Source organism: Pelobates fuscus, chromosome 6 (assembly GCF_036172605.1).
Source record: "Pelobates fuscus isolate aPelFus1 chromosome 6, aPelFus1.pri, whole genome shotgun sequence".
Classification (NCBI taxonomy): domain Eukaryota; kingdom Metazoa; phylum Chordata; class Amphibia; order Anura; family Pelobatidae; genus Pelobates; species Pelobates fuscus.
In genome coordinates this window covers 152,578,250-152,601,037 of record NC_086322.1, presented here as the reverse complement: position 1 = coordinate 152,601,037, position 22,788 = coordinate 152,578,250, and the positions used below count along the sequence as shown (strand labels likewise).

The window sequence follows — 22,788 nt, the reverse complement described above, 5'->3', positions numbered from 1 at the left end:
CCCCCACTCCCAGGCAGAATGGCTCCCAGGCTAAAGGTAAGAAGGGAGGGGGGAGGATATAACTTTATTTTTATTTTTTTATTATTACTAAAAATATATATTTAAATAAAAAATAAATTCACACACACAGCACCCAGACACACAGCACCCTCAGACACACACAGCACCCAGACACACCGCACCCTCAGACACACACAGCACCCAGACACACACAGCACCCAGACACACAGCACCCTCAGACACACACAGCACCCAGACACACACAGCACCCTCAGACACACACAGCACCCAGACACACAGCACCCTCAGACACACACAGCACCCTCAGACACACACAGCACCCAGACTCACACAGCACCCAGACTCACACAGCACCCAGACACACACAGCACCCTCAGACACACACAGCACCCCCAGACACACACAGCACCCTCAGACACACACAGCTCCCTCAGACACACACAGCACCCAGACACACACAGCACCCAGACACACAGCACCCTCAGACACACACATCACCCAGACTCACACAGCACCCAGACACACACACAGCACTCAGACTCACACAGCACCCAGACACACAGAACCCAGACACACAGCACCCTCAGACACACACAGCACTCAGACTCACACAGCACCCAGACACACATAGCACCCAGACACACACAGCACTCAGACTCACACAGCACCCAGACACACACAGTACCCAGACACACAGCACCCTCAGACACACACAGGTGTGTGTGTGTGTCTGTGAGTGAATGCGTGTGTGTATCTGTGAGTGAATGTGTGTGTTTTGTGACGATGTCTGGCAATGGCTTCTGGTATCCAGTACTCTTGTTACAATTCTTGTTTAGTTTTTCTTGGTTTTTGGTTTTCTATTCTATGTCTGGTTTTCTTTATGCTGGGATTTCTGGGTTAATTCCTGTAATCCATCCCTGGGATACCCAGTCTCCAGGTTTCATTTAAATGTTTGTTTTATGTTGCCACACCCGTTCGTTTTCCATCATTCACTCTGTTTCAGTGTTCCTGCAGGCAGCTCCTCAAGGCTTCTGCCCTTTCTTGCAGGTAAGTGCTATATATGTCTTTTGGTTGTTTTAGTATACATTAGGCAGTGTAGGACCTGCCAGCTATGGGGTACATTGGCGTTGTTGGCAGGCTTATGCAATGTATGATCATATAGTGTGACTAAACCCCCATGATTTCCATATGTAGTACTTAGTTATTTCTCCTCTTGTTTTGCCTATGTTATCTTGTTTTGTTTTAGTTTGTATCCCAGTCCATGTACAGTCCTGTTTAGTCATGCCCATGTTATGTTTGTTTTCCTCATGCCTTGTGTATATGTTTTGGGTTTAGCTTACTATCCTTCTCTGGTCCTGGGTTCTATTAGTTCTGTATTGTTTTCATGTTTGGTGTCTATCTCTAGTCTTGCCTTGTTTCTAGTACTGGATACAATATTGCTCCAGAGCCTCCCTATTAAGCTCCTGGGAGGTCTGCCTAATTTCCAAGCTCCTAGTTTCTCGTATCCGCTGAAGCTGATTCAGGGTCTTGGTATGGCAGTGTAGGATACTGAGAAAGGTCTCAAGGCGTGCTCAGCTGCCAGCATCCTTATAACTGAGATCCTAGCTGGAGCTGCATACAATGCCAAGCAACACATACCTTTGGGGATCGTGGCACTCAATCCAACTGCCTAAAACGGTTATATGGGAAAATATGATCTTAAAAATATCTCCGCAACAATACAAAAATAAATCAGATGTGATGGCAGTGAGCTGCATGATATCCATAATGTTATGTGTTTCCTTTGATATAGGGACTCTTTTAGTCTCTTATAAGCATCAGTAAGGTCCAGCTGACACCCTTCTAAGCGCACTGATTAAGTGTTCTTATCAGTCCTTTTAACTTTGATATGGGAAACCCTATGAATATGCATTTAGTTTAGTGGCTTACACTTTGATTAGTCAGCCAATCAAGAGTTTTAGCTCACCAAGCACCATTAGATAGAGGGGACATACCTCAATATACTATGAAACTATTCTTATTCATGTGTCAATCAAAAACTGAACAAAAAAAATAAATACAAGTGATAAAATAAGAAAAGGCCATGCAAAGCCTTTGGGACAAATCAGAGGCAAAATCATAGACCTGTGAGCTTAAAGGACCACTATAGGCACCCAGACCACTTCAGCTCAATGAAGTGGTCTGGGTGCCAGGTCCATCTAAGATTAACCCTGCCTGCTGTAAGCATAGCAGTTTCAGAGAAACTGCTATGTTTACATATGGGTTAATCCAGCCTCTAGTGGCTGTCTCATTGACAGCCGCTAGAGGCGCTTTCGCGTTTCTCACTGTGATTTTCACAGTGAGAAGACGCCAGCGTCCATAGGAAAGCAATGAGAATACTTTCCTATGGACTGGCTAAATGAGCCCGGCGCTGGAGAAAGGTGAGTGTTTAACCCCTCCTTCTCCCCCTTCAGCCCGGCGGGAGTGGGACCCTGAGGGTGGGGGCACCCTCAGGGCACTATAGTGCCAGGAAAACAAGTTTGTTTTCCTGGCACTATAGTGGTCCTTTAACTTCTGTGGCTGGGAAAGTATTTAAAAGGTTATCAAGGGATAATATTCAAGAATTCCTTGAGAAGAGCACTTTCTTTCTGTCAAAACCTATTGATGTACTTTTAATGCATGAATAAATGCTTTTTTATGTGCAAAATGTGGTGTGCCTTGGTATCATCATTATCAAACTTGCTTTTTTTTCCTTCTTTAGGATCAACAGCAAAAAACAAATGTGAGGAAGGCTGAACTTGATGGAAACATGTCTCTTTTCAGCCTATGTAACTATTATGAATGTTTGAAAAAGTAATATTTGTCCTCATTGTTCAGAGAAGCAGTGGACTGTAATTAAAGGGATAGTTAAAGCACCAAAATCACTTCATAAGCATACTGCCCCTGTGGCTTTGCAGATGAAAACAGTGCTGTTTATATTTTATAATCCCCATACCCAAAGTGACTGTCTATATGACAGTCAAAGGGACCTTGAATTAAAATAGATAGTAACAATCTATTTTGCTAGGTGTGCATCCAAAGCTTTTCTTTTCCAATTCATAGAGAAGGACTGGATTGATGGATTGCAGAGATTGCAACACTCGTATGGTTGCCACCATTCTTGGAAAAAATACCGGACATACTAAATTGCATAATTAATTACATATGTGTGACTTCAATGGTCACAATGCCATTGGATGTTATGTAGTAACACAGGATATGCCAAAAGAGAAAAAAAAAAACATTTAGATGCATAAGATTCCATAAATCACAAAAAAACAACAACTTACCAATGTGTGTAGTATGTCTGACTGTATATGTAGTAGTGTTATGCGTATCATATTGTGTGTATACATAGCTGTTGTATACTGTGAATATGATGTTTGATTGTTTGTGTAGCATTCTCACAATGTGTGCATCATTGTGTGAATACGGTCCAAGACTCTAAATCAATGTGTGTGTGTAGCAGCGTGAGTGTGTACTTTGAATGTGTATATAGCAGTGTGTCATTGTTTGTATATTTTGCCTAAGTGTGTGTATAGCGGTGTGGGCATACTGTGTCTGAGTTTGTGTGTGTGTGTGTGTTTTTTTCTTATTGTGTGCATATAGCAGTTTGTGTACCTGCCATGTATAATAGAGATTGATATTCTGGCTCCATACTTTACACCACTCTCCGACAGTGCAGCCAGAGAAAAACACTTTTAAAAAAATGAATCGAAAAGAAACCACAAATAAAATATCAGCTACTAAACAAATATATCTACTGTCTCTATAAATTCCTAATATTTAGTACAAAGCTGAACCAGTAAGAGCACTCCCTGTCTTCTGATGTTTAAAAGCTACAATAAAAAAGGAATCTGGCAAAGCTTCAAGTATACACCACTATCACATACATTAACTTGCCAAATAAAACTTCAATATAAGTGGCTATCAAAAGAAATTAACATCACCTTAAAATTAGTAAATGATAGCACTAAAATCCCAAATAGCAATGTCGAATAACATTCCACTAGGTAAATAGAAATTCATGCTAAAAGACCTTGATAGGTAGGATACCAAATTATTGCATAAAAGGATACAGTAACATTTTATAGAATGTATTCAATTTCCTTATTATACTCTCCAAAGTATCAATTTGTGGCAAAAGTGTGAAAGCAGTATTCCTGCCACTATCGTTTCATCTGGCTCCCCCATCCCTTGCATCCCCTCACCCTTTATTTGCATACCTGATCCCAATGATGTCCATTGGTGCTGGGTCGCAGCTCCGCCTTCTCCAATGTTCTTTGCCAAGAGGCGCTAGTACGCATGCGCGGCAAGTGCCGTGCACGCCTTAGGCCCTCCCCATAGGGAAGCATTGAATCAATGCTTTCCTATGTGCAAATAGCTGACGCTGGATGTCCTCATCCAGGAAGAGCCAGAAGAAGCCTCCACTGGCTGTTTGGTAGACATTGCAGCACTAAGTGCAATAGGGACAGTGCACCCAGACCACTTCAGTGTCCCTTTAATAGTATAACTAACTTATATAAGGTTATGTTAATTTCTTTTGGAAGCCATTTATATTGAAACTTTATTTGGCAAATTAGTTTATTTGATAGTTGTGTATACCGGCGCCATCCAGATAGCCTCAAATACTGTGGCAATCCCAGTAAAATACCAGCCAGGTAGCAAACCTAAACATATGGCATTCGGCCACAATACTTTTCAAGAAAAATTATTTGATTGGACAAACGTCATTGAGCTTGACGACTTCAGTAAGGGTGCATTGCACTGCAATATGCTTCTGTCTCAGGATTACAGTTTAATAATAATTGTAAACAAAAACAAAGCAGGCAGAGTCATCTAAAATAATTAAGCAACACCAAAAATGATTATTGTAATCAGTGCTCATTTAAAGGAACAATCCAAGCAATATAACCACTAAAATATGGTGCCTGTCACTTCCTCCATGGGGAGCTGGGCAGAGAGATTCAGATGGCCAGTGCTGAATGCATCTCAGCTAAATTGTCAAAAAGTTAGCAAACAGTTTGGCAGCTTACACTGGGAAGGGGGCTCCAGGGCACTTCTGGCACCATAACCACTACAGTGCACTTGGATGTTTGCTTTAACTCTTGTGATTTAGAACATATAGAAAACACATTAACAGGCTCCCCAGAGGAACTTGGAATATCTACAGATATATTTCAAATAGTATCAAGTGTATAAAATTGATTGTAACAGAAGAGCAGCAAGTAATGAGAAGCAGATTGTAGGTAACACACAAAATAAATCTGTACCATTGAACTGCCAAGTGGCCATTTGGCACCTAGATATCCATTTAAACAAACATTCAAGTTAAAACTGCTGTGAATTTTAGAGAGAGTGAGGTTGGTTTGAAGTGTGCTGTACCATTTAATGCTGCTTTTGGTATAGGGTTTACATATTGCCTACTTAGAAGGAAGATACTCCAATACCACAGTGTTTATGTTTAGAATTCGGTTATTATCTACATTGCATCGGGGTGTATCTGCACTTAATTTGCAGAGAACTGTAACTCCTATCATTCTCATTTAGGTGAAATTGTGTATAAAGCAGTGGGATCTCCAGACTAATACATATCAGTGTTTCTGTTAGGATGGGTATCATGCAGCCAAAGAACACCTCTCTATACTGCACACTCCAAGAACATGGTGTGACAGCAGTGGGTTTCAACATCTTTAACTTAATGTTTGTCTAGTTTTATACATTAAATTGATCACATTCTATGCACCCAAGCCCCAGAGAAATGCTCAGAATAGGCTGATTAGTGAAACATTCATTTTTTTCTTAATTCAGTGCAGACCCCATTAACAAAGGGAAGGATAATATGAAAGTTTTTTCTTGTTAGAATTTGAGTATGAGTGAAGAATAGGTCACAATGTTAATAATGTGGGTCCCCGTTTTTAAATTTTTTTTAAAAAAGCATTATTAATTGATCTATCTTTGAATTACAAAGTGGTGTATACCGCTAAAGCCCCTTCTGGGACAATGCACACAGTTGTGATTGGCACTATAATAATGCTGTGCTCTAATTCATGCAGAATACTGTTGATACTGCACTCTAATTCACACAGCAATGTAATGACCCTGCACTCTAGTTTATGCAGCACTCTAATGACACTGCCCTCTAATTTATGCTGCACTCAAATTACACGTATTTCTAATTCATACAGCACTATAATTACACTGCACTCTAATTTATGCAGCACTCTAATGACACTTATTTCTAATTTATACAGCACTCTAATTCATGCAGCACTCTAATGACACTGCACTCGAATTCATGCAGCACTATAATGACACTGCACTCGAATTCATGCAGCACTATAATGACACTGCACTTTAATCCATACAGCACTGTAATGACACTGCTTTCTAATTCATACAGCACTGTAATGACACTGCACTCTAATTTATGCAGCACTGTAATGACACTGCTTTCTAATCCATACAGCACTATCATGACACTCTAATTCATGCAGCACGCTAATGACAATGCACTCTAATTCATTCAGCACTCTAGTGATACTGCACTCTAATCCATAAAGCACTATATTTTATGCAGCACTATAATGACACTGCTCTAATTAATGCATCACTATAATGACACTTCAGTCTAATTCATGCAGCACTCTAATGACACTGCACTCTAATTCATACAGCACAATAATGACACTGCACTCTAATTAATGCATCACTATAATGACACGTCAGTCTAATTCATGCATCACTATAATGACACTGCTTTGTAATTCATGCAGCACTATAATGACACTCCTTTCTAATTCATGCAGCACTATAATGACACTGCACTCTAATTGATGCAGCTCGCTAATGATACTGCTTTCCTATTGATGCAGCACTTTAATGACCCTGCACTCTAATTCATGCAACACTCTTGTTAACACAGTGAATTGGTGCCCACAGTTTTAAAATCACTATTCAGCCACTTGTATTGTTGTACATATGCGTAATGTAGTGATAAATTGGGCTATTCATTAGTTAGTCACCCTCCTGACAATTCCTCTTCATATGACTAATAAGTCAGAATATGAATGTTCCTATTATCACACATGTACTAACATTTCAATTCGTATGGAATAAGCATAAAAACTTTTTTCACTTCCATTAAACATAGTGGATAAAATTACAATCCGATTAGTTTTGGTTAGTTAGTGTCTACTCGGCTATTGACTTTTTTTTTTCACCAATTCCCTATAGAATCTGGAATGGCCTATTCTGCCACTTAAGCTATTGTACAGTACAACACCCATCATGCTCAACCACTCTCCTCGTGCTTCTAAATCTACCAATGTGGCTCGGAGTAACTTTTAAGTCATGTGTCCTTAAGGGGTTAAATCTGTAGGCAATCTGTTTCGTAATTACAGCAGTGCCTACCTGGCAATTGGCAAAATGACCACTCCTTACCTACACTGACCTACTTGCAAACATCAGCTGGAACCTGCCTGATATCTGTAACAAGATATTCCTGTGAATGAGTAAATCTGTTTGTTTTATCAAACACAATGAAGAGGTAATGGCTACTGCTGGCATGAGGGACCTCTGTGTTAAGAAGCTAGAGGATTACCTGGTCTCCAATGTACATGTCCAGGGCAGAAGACAAGACCATGTGTGACCTACCTGTGCAGCAAGATACTCCTCACTGAATCCAGATCATCCAGGTTTTTGGTGATAGCCCTGGGGATGTGGTGGCTTCCAACATTAAACATGGTCCCCAGAAGAACTCATGGCACAGTATAATAAAATAGCCACAGTCAGATCGCTTGTACCGTCTGAAAGTCAGCCAGTGGAATAGATACTTTGTGGCATATCTGTGGTCCTACTGATGGGCTCTGCACAGTATTCCAGGGTCCATTCCTTGCTAACAAACATGCGTTTCTGCCTCATCCTTCAGTGGAGCTTCATCTGCTGAATATTTCCCATCCCCACCTCCTCCAGGCTCCTTGTGGGAAGTGGTGGCTGGTCTCCGAGTGGAGTAATGTTCTGCCATCCTCTCTCCTGAGTCCCAGCTACCACTACACAGTCTGCTAGTCTCAGCCCTGCCCACTCCCCATTCATCCAGCACACGGCAAGCAGAGAGAAACGATATCAAACATCATGTGCAGAGACACCCCTCTCTATAATCTGAGCAGAATGAGGAGAGACCAGGACCTCCAAATAGCGACAGAATGATGTTTACAGTGTCCTGAACTGACACCTTATTCCAAAACTCAGTAATACAACGTGACACAATAACAGCGATACAGTGTCCTTATCATCAGTATCATGTGATAATAACTCATAATAAAATGGATACATAGACCGCTGAACAAAATGTCAAAAAGCTAAAGATTGGTGACAGATGCATTTTACATTATGCAAAGTTTACCATCTAAGAATTAACGTACAAAGACCACAATGCTGTGCCAAAGATTAATACAACACATACTGCAATTAGTTACAAATTAAAAAAGAAAAGAAAAAGAATTAACCCTAAACTGCCTGAAGTGACTTTAAAAACACCCCAGGCTCAGTTTAATGAATAGCCCCAGGGAGAATTACAACTAACTGTAACTGCAGGCAGTGCAAGAAATGTTGCTGTGGACAATACAAACCACTTGTGTGACTCTTTACATGCCATGTACTTTCCTTCTAATCTTCTCAATACATGCTATGATCCTGTGTGAAATCTGAAGTATCCCCAGTGGAATGTGACCCCTAACCTTGGCAAAGTAAAAGTGCTTGGAATCTAATTGTTACTTGTGCTGATTTTCTCAGCTTTGCTTAAAAAAAAATGTAATCAGTGTTTGTTTGCTCACATGGTTCATGTAATGACACTTAACTCCTACCTTGCTTATTTAGATCATTCTACGTGGAACATTATTAACCTATATCTCCCATCTTTAGTATACTAAAAAACAGGATTCTGATTTTATTCTTCATCATTATATTAAAAAAAAAAAAAAAATCAAAAAATGCTGAGTTTTCTTGTACCAAAGAACCGCTGCAGAATTTTAGACAGTAAACTTCTTTAGGCAGGGTCCTCTTCATCTACTGTTCCTGTATGTCAGACATATTTTGTTAGAATTAATTGTTTGTCTTGCTTTACATAATTGTGTGGCACTGCGGGATATGTTGGTATTATATAAACAATTGCAGTTGTGGTTCAGATTTTTCACATTCAAGGTCTTCTGCATGGCTTATGTTTTTCATGCTTATTGAATAAATAAATGTGGGCTTCATCTCCAGTAGTTGTAGTTTCTTTAGTTTAGAACAAGCATGTCAAACATGCAGCCCACAATGAGTATCCTTGCTGCCCAGGGCTGGACTGGCCTACCGGGATGCCGGGTACCCTGCTGCGGACCGCAGCCTATCACATGCTCCTGCGACCCACTGGCGGCAGCAAGGGCGCAAAACATTTCTTCCATGCCAGCCGCCAGATATGCACATACAGAGTATGGAGTCATATCTGGCAGCTGCACAGTAGCGCTACAGTGCGCAGTGTCTAACTGAAGGCAGAGCAGGCCAGCCACTTCCCCTTCCGTGCTGCTCGCAGTGCCGGAGGAGTGTGTGACCTGCTTGAGCAGAGAAGATCATGCAGTGGTGGATTGGAAGACTGCTTAAAGTGATACCGGAGAAACTGACGGAAGCCAAGCACAGAGAGATGGACACAGGTTTCTTCAGGAAGGAAGAGATTCTTTATTGGATCACCGATCGGGACTCAGAGGGACTAGCGTCACCAAAATACCACAAGTTCTGAGCCCCGGACAATAGTGCAGGCTCCTTATATAGGCATATAACTCCTCCCATATTAAGCTCCACCCGCACATTCTCTTAACCAATCAACACAAATAAGAATTAACTTCCTGTTTGACCGCATGGCCTGTCCAGCACAATGGAGGAGGGGAATACTATATCCTGTATTCTTGCACATGCTCCGTACACTACTGATCGTATCTTGCCACGTGCAACCAACTGATCGATACGTCAGCATATGCACGTACACATGCCACGTGGTAATCTCGGCCTACTAAATTTATTTTTACCGAGATTCCACCACATTCCCCCCTTTGATGCCTCTTGATATTTTACAATTACTTGAGGCATCACTTAACCTTAGTTTTGCTTACACCGCAAGTTACCTTGAACCAGACCAGACTTATCTTATGATGTGAATCTTCAACATTCATCTTCCTGCATTGGTTCTCCTTGATCTAGAGCCTTATACTTATATATCGCCATTATCTGTGCAGCAGCCTTCCTCTCTGCTATATTTGCTATCAGGCTTTGCACAGACCTAACTACTAAGGGTATAAGGCACGGTAGGAGTAGACATAACAGTAAAATCAGTAGGACTCCACCTACCACTGCCTTAACCCCTTAAGGACACATGACATGTGTGACATGTCATGATTTCCTTTTATTCCAGAAGCTTGGTCCTTAAGGGGTTAAGCCCTCCAAACCACTCATACCAGCTACCAAACCAACTACTTGGATTGTACCCTTTCCATACCTGAGTAGGCACATGCGCTAGTTTAACCATATGGCTAGTAAGCTCCGCTATTGCTTGCCCTTCGTCATCTATTTGAAGACAGCAATTGCTTAGGTTAAACTTCCCACATACACCTCCCTCTACTGCCAAAAGGTAATCCAAGGCTAATCTATTCTGGTATACTGCTGTCCTCATCCTAGTATTATGCTTCGCTAGGAGATTGAGCGCTTGTGATGTTTCGTTAGTGATAATCTCAACCACCGCCTGTAATCTTATAATGCGGTTGAGCATATAAATAGGGGTTCTATAACCAAAGGTACCATCTTCTGCCCACGTGGCTGGCCCATAATAATCTATAATACGCTGGGGAGGCCATTCATTATCTTCCCAGGCGCCTATCTCTATGGGTCCCCTTTTCTTCCTATGATTCACATCATACACTTTAACACCTAAAGTCTCACCTGTTTCAATAGGTAACAAGAAGAAGGATGGTTTGAGCATACCCAACACACATGCCCCTTCCCAGTCCTGTGGCAACTCCGAATAGGCTTTCTTACCACAGATCCAGTACAAATTTGCTGGGGCTCTCCAGGTAGATGTGATAGATAGATCAAACCACACATCCTTTAAATTGGCGTATCTAGCAAACGGGTTAGATGGTTCTGAGACATTTGAAGCCGACCACCAAGTTGTATTTTTAGTATCATCATCATAAGCTTTTTGCCCTAGACAAGTTAATTCTCCTACAGAAGTATTATACATTATTCCTTTCCTTGCTATGCAAACATAACCTATGATGGAGGTCTTTAATCTCCACTCAGATTTACCTCTAACACTCATATGATAATCGGCCTGTGTAGATATTAGTTGGTCAACTGCCTCAGAACCGGACATTACCTCCTTTGCTTCCCAAGGCCATTGGTCTCCCATGTTAGTACCTCCACACACATAGCAGTTGGTAACATTAAGACTACCGGCAATACTTCAGCTAGGTCAATGAACAGGTTTTTAGCATTATGGGGGATCTTATTATCTATACTCATCTCTTCGTAAAAGGAATGATATACTTGATGAGTTTGGGAGGATACCGTATCAGTCTCTATCCCTATAAATAGTATTGTCCCAGGATCTAAACCCGTCCCGTATATCTGAAACCCAAATAAATTTCCATATTTGTCTAAGAACTTGTCGGGGTTATTAATAAGTATATGGACTGGGTTGCATTCCATAGACTTACAATATGGGCTAGTCGGCAACTTAGTCACTATCATGTCTTTGTCTACTGTCTGTCCCCAAGTCGCCCACCCCACACAAGACCAATATGGGCAAAAGTTATAGTCTTTATTTGGGCATCTAGGACTCACATATTTATTTTTACTACTGGGACAAATATATTTATCGTTAGATCCATACGTCCTCTCCCATCTAAGATCCCCACATACATTCCACGGCTTTCTACCACTTGATATCGCCTTACATGCATCAAATAGCAGAACACCCGAAGAATATACGGATTCTAACACCGTCTTATTAATTAGGGTCCCCTGAGGATCTCCATTCCTGAGAGTCAACCAAATTGTACGAGGTTGATACTCTGGACTGAAGCACTCAGGTTCTCCTACTCCTAAATGGCACACACTATAGTCTATATTTAGGTATCTACATCTCGATACATCTCCTTTACACTCGTATTGTGAATGCCAAATTAGGGTTTGGGAAATATGGTTACCTGTTCTCGTAGTCTTAATGCATACCTCACAGCTAGGAGTGTCGGTACCTCTACCTTCCTGAATATAAAAACACACATAAATAAACACAATCAAAAGCACATCTTTCGCCGTCATCCTCAGTCTTCGTCCGTGCGATGGCACCTCAGCTTCCAGGATGTAAGGGCTGCAGGGAATGGAGTTCTGCTCGTCTTCACAGGTGTCCCTTCGAGACTTTCCTGGCTTATAAACTATGTGTTGGTAAGCGGACAGGCTTTATTATGGCCTTCTCACTCACGCACCAAATCCCTGTAACAATAAAATTTGTAATCCACAATAATTCCTCGTTACTCCGACTGAGTAGTGCGTTTCAACCGGATCTTACAGGGATTCTCTGGATCTGCTGTAACTTGCCAAGAATCGACTGCTGCTGGTTTAACCCTGGAGTGATGTATCCACGGAGTCACTTCGGCTACTTTTATCGCTGTAGGGGTAGACAAAAGAACAACATAAGGACCTCTCCACTTGGGCCCTAACGGCACATTATTCCACTCTTTAATCCACACTTGATCTCCTGGATGATAACTATGAACAGGGGGATAAATATTCACAGGTAATCTATCTTGTACCCATTTCTGTACCTCCTCCATAGTCTTACCCAACTCTACAACCTGCTGCCGGGTAATTCCTTCTCCCAACTGACTCAAATCCCCCCTTAAGTTACCAAGTACGGGAGGTGGTCGCCCATACATGATTTCAAAAGGAGAGAGGCACATCCTTCTGGTAGGGGTACTGCGGATTCGCAATAACGCTATGGGTAAGAGAACGTTCCACTTAAGTTGGGTTTCCTGACACATTTTAGCCAACTGGTTCTTAATAGTTCTATTCATTCTCTCTACCTTACCAGAACTCTGGGGTCTATATGCAGTATGAAGCCTCCACTTTATACCAAGCATATGAGTCAGTTGTTGTAGGCACTGATGAACAAAAGCTGGACCATTGTCCGATCCTATAGAACAGGGTAGTCCATATCGGGGTATTATTTCTCGTAGCAGGAATCTCACAACTTCTCCTGCTTTCTCTGTACGAGTAGGACATGCTTCTACCCAGCCTGAATAGGTGCACACAATTACCAACAGGTAACGATGTCCACCCGATTTAGGCATCACTGTAAAGTCTATTTGTAGATCGGACATGGGGAGTCCCCCCATAAACTGGACTCCTGGTGGCTTTACTGGTCCTTGTCTTGCATTATTTTTAGCACACGTTACACATCTGCGTACAATGGCCTGAGTCAAGTTGGACAATCTTGGTATGTAGAAATGTTTCCTAAGAGATTCTTCTGTACTGTCTCTCCCAGAATGTGTCCCGTTATGATAGTTCTGGACAATTTCTACTGCTAGTGATGCTGGTATGACTATTCTTCCATCTTCTAGCTGATACCACTTGTTCTCCAAATACTTTCCCGGTTCAGTCTTTAACCACTCCTCTTCTTGAGTTGTATAAACTGGAGTCCATTGAGACAGTGGGGTTGGTATTAGAGCAGCTATATGCCCCACATACTCCTGTCTTCCTGATTCAGCAGCACGCTTAGCTGCACTATCTGCCATCCGATTTCCTTTGGTTACATCACCATCTCCTCTCAGATGCGCTCGACAATGTATAATACCGACTTCTTTCGGCTCCCACACTGCTTCTAATAGTTGTAGGATTTCAGCTGCGTACTTGATTTCTTTGCCTTCTGAATTCAGTAGTCCTCTTTCTTTATACAAAGCTCCGTGGGCATGAGTGGTTAAAAACGCATACTTAGAGTCCGTATAGATATTCACTCTTAAACCTTCAGCCAATTGTAACGCTCGTGTCAGTGCTATCAATTCTGCCTTTTGTGCTGATGTTCCTTTCGCCAGTGGCCGAGCTTCTATCACCTTGTCTATTGTTGTTACTGCATATCCTGCATAGCGGATCCCTTCTTTCACATAACTACTGCCGTCGGTGTAATATTGAACATCGGGGTTCTGGATGGGAAAATCACGAAGATCTGGTCTACTTGAGAATACTTCATCCATTACTTCCAAACAATCATGTTGACTTTCAGTAGGTTGTGGCAAAAGGGTAGCTGGATTTAAGGTGTTTACAGTCTCTAAATGCACTCTTGGGTTTTCACACAACATTGCTTGATACTTGGTCATACGGCTGTTACTAAAACAATGATTTCCTTTGTAATCCAACAACGTCTGTACTGCATGTGGGACTCGTACATAAAGTTCTTGACCCAGAGTGAGTTTATCGGCTTCAGCTACTAGCAGGGCGGCTGCAGCTACGGCTCTTAGACAAGGTGGAAGTCCGCTGGCCACTGCATCCAGTTGCTTAGACATGTAGGCAACAGGTCTTTGCCATGATCCCAAGTACTGTGTCAATACTCCCACAGCCATTCTTCTTTGCTCATGTACGTACAGGTAGAATGGTCGTGTGTGATCAGGTAGACCTAATGCTGGGGCACTCATCAAAGCCTTCTTCACATCTTCAAATGCCGTTTGCTGTTCTTGAGTCCATAAGAAGGGGTCGTGCTCTATACCTTTAATAGCTGCGTACAGAGGTTTTGCCAGTATCGCGTAGCTGGGAATCCATATCCTACAGAAGCCTGCTGCCCCCAAGAATTCTCGCACTTGTCTTCTATTCTTGGGTATTGGTATTTGGCAAACAGCTTCTTTTCTCTCTGGCCCCATAATTCTTTGACCTTCAGAGATATGGAATCCCAGATATTTGACAGTTGGCAAACACAACTGAGCCTTCTTTCTAGACACCTTGTATCCTGCCTTCCAGAGAATGTGTAGTAGATCGTGCGTTGCTTGCTGACATTTTTCTTTTGTAACTGCTGCTATCAACAAGTCATCTACATACTGTAACAATACACACTCTCCTGGGATGGACTCGAAATCCAGTAGATCTTGACTTAGAGCTGAACCAAATAGGGTAGGTGAATTTTTAAACCCTTGGGGCAGTCTTGTCCAGGTCATTTGGCGTTTTGAGCCCGTTACAGCGTTCTCCCATTGGAAAGCGAAGATACATTGACTTTCTGCGGCAATTCGGAGGCAAAAGAAGGCATCTTTAAGATCTAAGACTGTGAAGTAAGTAGCCCCGCCCGGAATTAAAGCAAGCAGGTTATATGGATTGGGCACGACTCGATGTATACTAACAACCGCATCATTGACTGCTCTCAAGTCCTGCACAGGTCGATACTCATCTGTACCGGGCTTTTGAACAGGCAGCAATGGGGTGTTCCAGGGGGAAGTACAGAATTTTAGGATACCATACCGTATGAACTTATCCAGATAAGATTGGATGTTCTTCTTAGCCTTCTGCGGGATGTGGTATTGTCGTAGGCTTACTGGATAAACCCCAAGTTTTAGTTCGATTTTAATAGGTGGAATATTGCGGGCCAGTCCTGGTGGGTTGTTCTCTGCCCAAACTCCTGGTATATTGAATAATGTCTCATCACTCCTAGGGTTTTGGCTAGTCAACGCTGTATAAAGTCGCCACTCTTCTTCCTTTGGTACGGATAAAGTCATAATACCTGAAGGTCCATTAAACTTTAAGGATGTTGTTCCATTTGGTAGGAACGTAATCTGCGCTTGTAATTTGGATAGCATATCACGTCCCAGCAATTGGACTGGACATTCAGGCATATAAAGGAATTGATGTTTTACTACGTGGCCTCCCAATGTACAGAGTCGACTTTTAAGAACCGGTTTTTCAGCACTTCTTCCAGTTGCTCCTATCACAGTAATAGTCCTTCCAGATGGAGGAGCAACTAGATTAGTCACCACTGAATGTTCAGCACCAGTGTCGATCATGAACGCACTCCTTTTTCCCCCTATTGATACATCGACCATAGGCTCCGCTCGACCAAGGGGGATGGAGCCCGGTCGGTATCAATAGTCCTCCATGACCGTGTCAGCCAATCCTACAAAGTCCCTACCTTCTCTATCGCGGGACCTTTGCGCTGCTGGAATATACCTGTCTTCCCTAACACTTCCTCTGTTCCCATTACTCCCTCTATTACCATTACTCCCTCCGGGGCCTCCTCTACCTCTCGCTCTGCCTCTAAAGTTTCCGTAACCTGACCTAGGTCTGTCTCTCTCAGACTGTTCTCTTCGCGGACACTCATTTCTCCAATGCCCTTCTTCCCTACAGTAAGCGCACTGATTTCTACTTAGAGGTTCCTCATTCCATCTACTATCGCCTCTATCCGGGCCCCGTCTATCTACGCCTGCGATCGCTACCGCTAGCATATCAGCCTTTTTACGCATCTTGCGCTCTTCCTCTTTCTTACTTTCTGTATCCCTGTTCATATAAACCTTATTTGCTACCTCCATTAGTTGGGTGATGGACATACCTGCAAACCCTTCTAACTTTTGTAGCTTGCGCTTAATATCTCCGTATGCTTGGCTGACAAAGGCGGAGTTAACCATTCGGGAATTGTCTGCGTCTTCCGGATTAAAGGGGGTATACAAGCGGTATGCCTCCAATAATCGGTCATAAAAGACACTGGGCGCTTCATCGCTTTTCTGGATCACCTCAACTGTCTTCGACATGTTAATAGCTTTCTTTCCTCCTGCTTTCATGCCAGCAATTATAGCGTCTCTATAGGCTCTGAGTTGAACCATATCAGCACCATTTACGTTCCAATCGGGATCGGTGTTGGGATAATGTGTTGCGGCCCATGCTGCTGGATTTGCTTGGTTTAAAGTACGGGCTTTATCCTCTAGTGCTTTAATGGCTGCTTGATTAATTCTTGTCCTTTCCTCATTGTTAAATAAAGTCATTAATAACTGCTGGCAATCAGCCCATGTCGGATTATGCGTCTGTACTATTGAGGTGAACAGATCAGTCATAGCTTGTGGTTTCTCAGTATACGAGGAATTGTGGGTCTTCCAGTTTAAAAGATCGGTGGTAGTGAATGGGACATATACGAAGACTGGGTCAGCGTGTGCCATTTGACCTGCGGCATCGATATAAGCTGACCCAGGATTCAGACGAAGAGGCATCTGATAGTGCTTTAATTGTTGGGCACCAGTCAACTGTCGGGTTTGGATGGGGCTACGTAGAGGGGCGTCAGTCATGGGTTCCGGTCGGGGAGAGATAGGGTATGGGGATGTGGGAGGTTGGTTTTGGGAAAAGGTTGTAAATAAAACACTTCGAGTCGAGCTAGATGAAGCTTGACCGGAAGTCTGAAGTGGCGCCAAATCAGGATATTCGTTTTTAATGGGGGTTGGTTCTGATTCCGGAAGGGGAGATTTAGTACGAGGAGGGGTGGATCCTGTACTGGAGGAGGAAGCGGAAGTGGATGAGGGTAATGAGGGGAGGGGTGCAGGACTTCCTGCATTTGCGTCACTTCCTCTTAACGGAAAGTAAGGGGGCGGCAAAGGGATCTCGGACTCAGGGGGCGTGTCCAAAATGGGCCTAACACCAGTCCTAGTGGACAAACAAGTCCTAGCTACCATGAGGCGACACTGCTCCTCGTGGCATGTCTGGAGCCATTTTGGCGAGTCATTTACGGCCTGTCTCCAACAATCAATATAAGGAAACTGGCCGTCAAGTTCAGGCCTACCTGATACAGCCACGTGTAAGCGCTGTACCAGAGTTGGATCCAAACTGCCACGTGGCGGCCATGCCGCAACCAAAGTAGGCCACTCCCTAGTGCACAAAGTAACCAAACGTACAGGAGACATCTTAACCCCAAAATCACAAGTTTTGAATCCCTTTTTAAAATTCTTCACCATACAACCTAAGGGATCCGGAATCGTTGACTGCGACGCACCCATACTTAACAATGGAACGTCGTTGACAACGAATACTATACACGCGTACTATTCAACAGTCACACCCGTTTCCTCTGGCAACAGCACCACGTGGTACAGTTACCAAGTGAAACGTACACAATAACAATAAACACTCAGGGAATTCCCGTACACACACAGCTGTTACACCAGTCACTATATAATCAATATTATGCCCTTTGGCGTAACTATACAGTCACCCACGCTATAATTCTCTATATACGAATTACCCGTCTATAACACACCCCAGTAACATCGTCTTTTACAAATAGCGGTTACAGTACGGTTAGCATAGGTCAAAGCACAAGTTAAGGTCACAATACAATTATTAGTGGTTATGGTGTTAAAACATGCAATTGACGACAATGATTAGTACTTATATACAGTGTCAGTAAATATACAGGGTTATGGTACCGTGCACTATAATACAGCAACACACTATTAACACTCTCGCTAGACGGCTGAGCTCGCGCTATCTAACAAGATATACACTTTACTAAACAATCGTTAACACATTTACAATTCCCAACTAAACTATTGGCCAGTACCTTGAATGGACTACCTAAAAACAATCTACATACGTTTTGGTTAGCCACACTGCCCAATCACCACATATATAGCGAGCTAGAGGACCGAATTTACACAGACGCCTCTTAGTCGCACTATCAAAAGTCTAGTGGGTTCCAAATTTACACGCCTTCCCACTTAGCCCAGATAGGATGAGAGCTAGCGAACCGAATTTACACAGACGCCGCTTAGTCTCCCGGTCTCTCCGACCTAGCGAACAAAATGTACACCCTAGAACGCTAGTCTAGACAAGACACCGGTGTCCGGCTAGGGCTATTTACACCAGAGCCCCGTCTGACTAACAGAATCAAACGGTCTGACTAAAGAGCGTTCGATCGAGCCTTCGCTCCTTCCCTCCGACAGAGGGGGCAGATACACAGATTCAAAACCCCTTTGGGCCTACCGCACAATCGGTATACCCCTAGTGGGTCCTGCCGTCTAAAACAGCAGTTGTCTTACCTCCTCGTTCCTGAACCTGAGTTCACACTCATCGACGGGGACACCCCAGCACTTCTCACGTAGAGGCCGATGATCTCCTGGACAACGGCCCAGTGGCGCCGAGACGAAGGGAGGTCCACGCAGAAGTTCAGGGGTGCAGCCGTAGAGAACGTGGGCAAAGATAGACCGTCTCACGCCTCTGCCTCTCAGCTACCGTTGAACGATGAGCTTCCCGGCCAATGCACCAAATGATACCGGAGAAACTGACGGAAGCCAAGCACAGAGAGATGGACACAGGTTTCTTCAGGAAGGAAGAGATTCTTTATTGGATCACCGATCGGGACTCAGAGGGACTAGCGTCACCAAAATACCACAAGTTCTGAGCCCCGGACAATAGTGCAGGCTCCTTATATAGGCATATAACTCCTCCCATATTAAGCTCCACCCGCACATTCTCTTAACCAATCAACACAAATAAGAATTAACTTCCTGTTTGACCGCATGGCCTGTCCAGCACAATGGAGGAGGGGAATACTATATCCTGTATTCTTGCACATGCTCCGTACACTACTGATCGTATCTTGCCACGTGCAACCAACTGATCGATACGTCAGCATATGCACGTACACATGCCACGTGGTAATCTCGGCCTACTAAATTTATTTTTACCGAGATTCCACCACAAAAGGACCACTCTAGTGCCAGGAAAACATACTCGTTTTCCTGGCACTAGAGTACCCTGAGGGTGCCCCCACCCTCAGGGACCCCCTCCCGCCGGGCTCTGGAGAGAGGAAGGGGTTAAACTTACCTCTTTTTCCAGCGCCGGGCGGGGAGCTTTCCTCCTCCTCTCCATCTTGATCGCGACGTCATCGGCTGAATGCGCATGCGCGGCAGGAGCCGCGCTCGCATTCAGCCGGTCGCATAGGAAAGCATTTACAATGCTTTCCTATGGACGCTTGCGTGCTCTCACTGTGATTTTCACAGTGAGAAGCACGCAAGCGCCTCTAGCGGCTGTCAATGAGACAGCCACTAGAGGATTTGGAGGCTGGATTAACCCTCATTATAAACATAGCAGTTTCTCTGAAACTGCTATGTTTATAAAAAAAAGGGTTAATCCTAGAGGTACCTGGCACCCAGACCACTTCATTAAGCTGAAGTCGTCTGGGTGCCTAGAGTGGTCCTTTAAGGTAAGGGAAGAGGGGCTTGGGGAGGATTCCTGTATTGTAGGAGGGCAGTGTATTGGAGTGGTAGGAGGGAGGGAGGTGGGGCAGTGTATTAAATTTGGCGGAGGGAGGGGGCAGTGTATTCAATTAGGGGGATGGAGGTGATACAGTATATCAGAGTGAGGGGGCAGTGTATTAAATTAAGGGGAAGGAGATGGTGTATGGGGCAGTATATTAAATTGGGGGCAGTAAGGGGGAGCAATGTATTAAATGGGGGGTGGGAAGCAGGACAGTGTACTAAATTGGGAGGAAGGAGGTGGAGCAGTGCATTAGAATAAGGTGGCACAGTGTATTAAATTGTGGGAAGGAGAGGGGGCAGTGAATTGGAGAGGTGGTTGGAGGGAGTGTATTAAATTGGGGGAGGGAAGGGAGGAGTGTATTAGAGTTGTGGGAGGGAGGGGGTAGTGTGTTAGAGTAGTGGGAGTGGGGCAGTTTATTAACTTGGGGGGATGGAGGGAAGACAGTGTATTAAATTAGAGTGGAGGGAAGTAGCATGTGTATTAGATTGGGGAGCAGTGTATTAGATTGGGGAAAGGGGGAAGTGTATTTGAGTGGGGGGGGGGGGCGGCAGGGGTGGGGGGGCTGGCCGTGGGAGGCTGTGTATTAGATTGGGGGCGCATAGTAAGTATCTTAAGGTGAAGCTTTTGAGTAAATTATATATATATATATATATAGAGAGAGAGAGAGAACAATGATTCAGAGCACTCCAAAGGACTTGTTTGAAAAAAAGGCTTTATCTGTGTGAGAAGATCGACGTTTCGACCCGCAGGTCTTTATCAAGATCTTTATCTTGATAAAGACCTGCGGGTCGAAACGTCGATCTTCTCACACAGATAAAGCCTTTTTTTCAAACAAGTCCTTTGGAGTGCTCTGAATCATTGTTCTCTATATACCTACGCTCTGCAGCACCAAGGCATCTTTTTGAGGATAATTATTTAAGGTAGAGTGCCAGATTTCGAATTTGTATATATATATATATATATATATATATACTCGGGATTACATATTGTTTGCATGAAAATGATAAAAGTAAATGTAAACATTTTAGTCTAGGTCAAACTCTTTTAATTTATTTTTTGCGGTCCACATAAACTTAATCCTTGTTAATTTGGCCTGTGTTAGCCTTTGAGTTTGACATGCTTGGTTTAGAACCATCACGAAAGACCAAAAACTGAATTATAAACATTTATCAGCAGTTACACATACTTTCATATATACCTTATGTGTACCACTTTATGGCCTTCTTTGTCCACTTCAATACCCAGAGCTGTACTTGGCATAAGAGATTCAGAAAAGTTGCTAACTCGTGAATGTCTCATTGGTCTCCCTCCCCACCACTTTTAAAGATGTGTGTATCCTTTAATTCACATAGAGACAGCAGCCATGACAGAATATTTAACAGACAGCATAACAAAGGGGTTCATAAACAGGTCCTAATCTCCAGCTGGGTTGGGATTCTTCTTGGCATACAGAAAAGAAGGAGACTGAGTTTGTTTTCCCGGCACTATAGTGGTCCTTTAATGTCTAATGCCCACTCTAACATTAAATAGTGAGCTAATAAGTTCACAGATAAGATGAGTTGTAGGAATTGCCTGTTTTGCTTTTTACTCATGTTCTGCATTTTAGAGAAAGCAGATATTGTGAGATGAAGGGAGAAGCCAGTGTGAAATAACCTCATTGACAGACACCAGAAGCTACACAGATGAAGATGAACTAAAAGCAACCTTCTATCTACTATAAAATCCAGATTCTGGGAGCAATAAAAGTAAAACACATGCACATTATGTATTTGCCATATTTCTCTGTAAGTGCTCTTTTTCTCTTTAAGATTGCTTATCTGCACTCTGACTGGCACACGTCCCATCTAGTTAGTATCAAGATAGGTATAGACTCCCTAAATAAAAAACCTATAGCACTTAGAGAATGAACAGGGGGTAAGTATTAGAGGACCCCATGTGGCAATTGATCTAGCAGTAACATAAATTTTTAGCTTGCTCCAAGTGTATATGATTTTCAAAGAGTTTTTAAAGGGACAGTGTAGGCATCCAGACTACTTCAGCTTATTGGTGCAGTGTTCCTTTTGCACTTAGTGCTGCAATGTAAAACATTGCAGTTCCATATAAAATGAAATGTTTATATTGCAGCTCTAAGTCTGCCCTCAGTGGCTGTCTCCCAGACAGCCACTAGAGAGCTTCCTGAATTAAAATGGACCTTTGGTCCGGTATCTGATGCTGGACGTCTTCACGCTCTACACAAGGACCTCCAGCGTCATGAGGACCTCCAGCGTTGATGCAATGCTTTCCTATGGGGCGGTATAATGCGCGCGCGGCATTTGCAGTGCATGTGCAAGCTGAAAATAATAATTTAACCATAATGCCGGACTATAGTGGCAGGAATACAAACATGTATTCCTGACGCTATAGTGCAGCAATCGATCTTTAGGTCCCAGCCCCGCACTCTGTTGAGAT

General features: G+C 43.1%; 1 protein-coding gene across 1 annotated transcript in view; it reads right to left on the bottom strand.

Moving 5' to 3' along the window:
• The window catches only part of INTU (inturned planar cell polarity protein), a 57,706-nt gene extending 49,791 nt beyond the window's left edge, over positions 1-7,915 (bottom strand). The window contains exon 1 of the mRNA XM_063460072.1: positions 7,696-7,915. Within this exon, the coding sequence (XP_063316142.1) occupies positions 7,696-7,784 (89 nt within the window). The 5' untranslated portion in view covers positions 7,785-7,915. The remainder of the gene's footprint in view (positions 1-7,695) is intronic.
• Between the last annotated feature and the right edge of the window lie 14,873 nt (positions 7,916-22,788).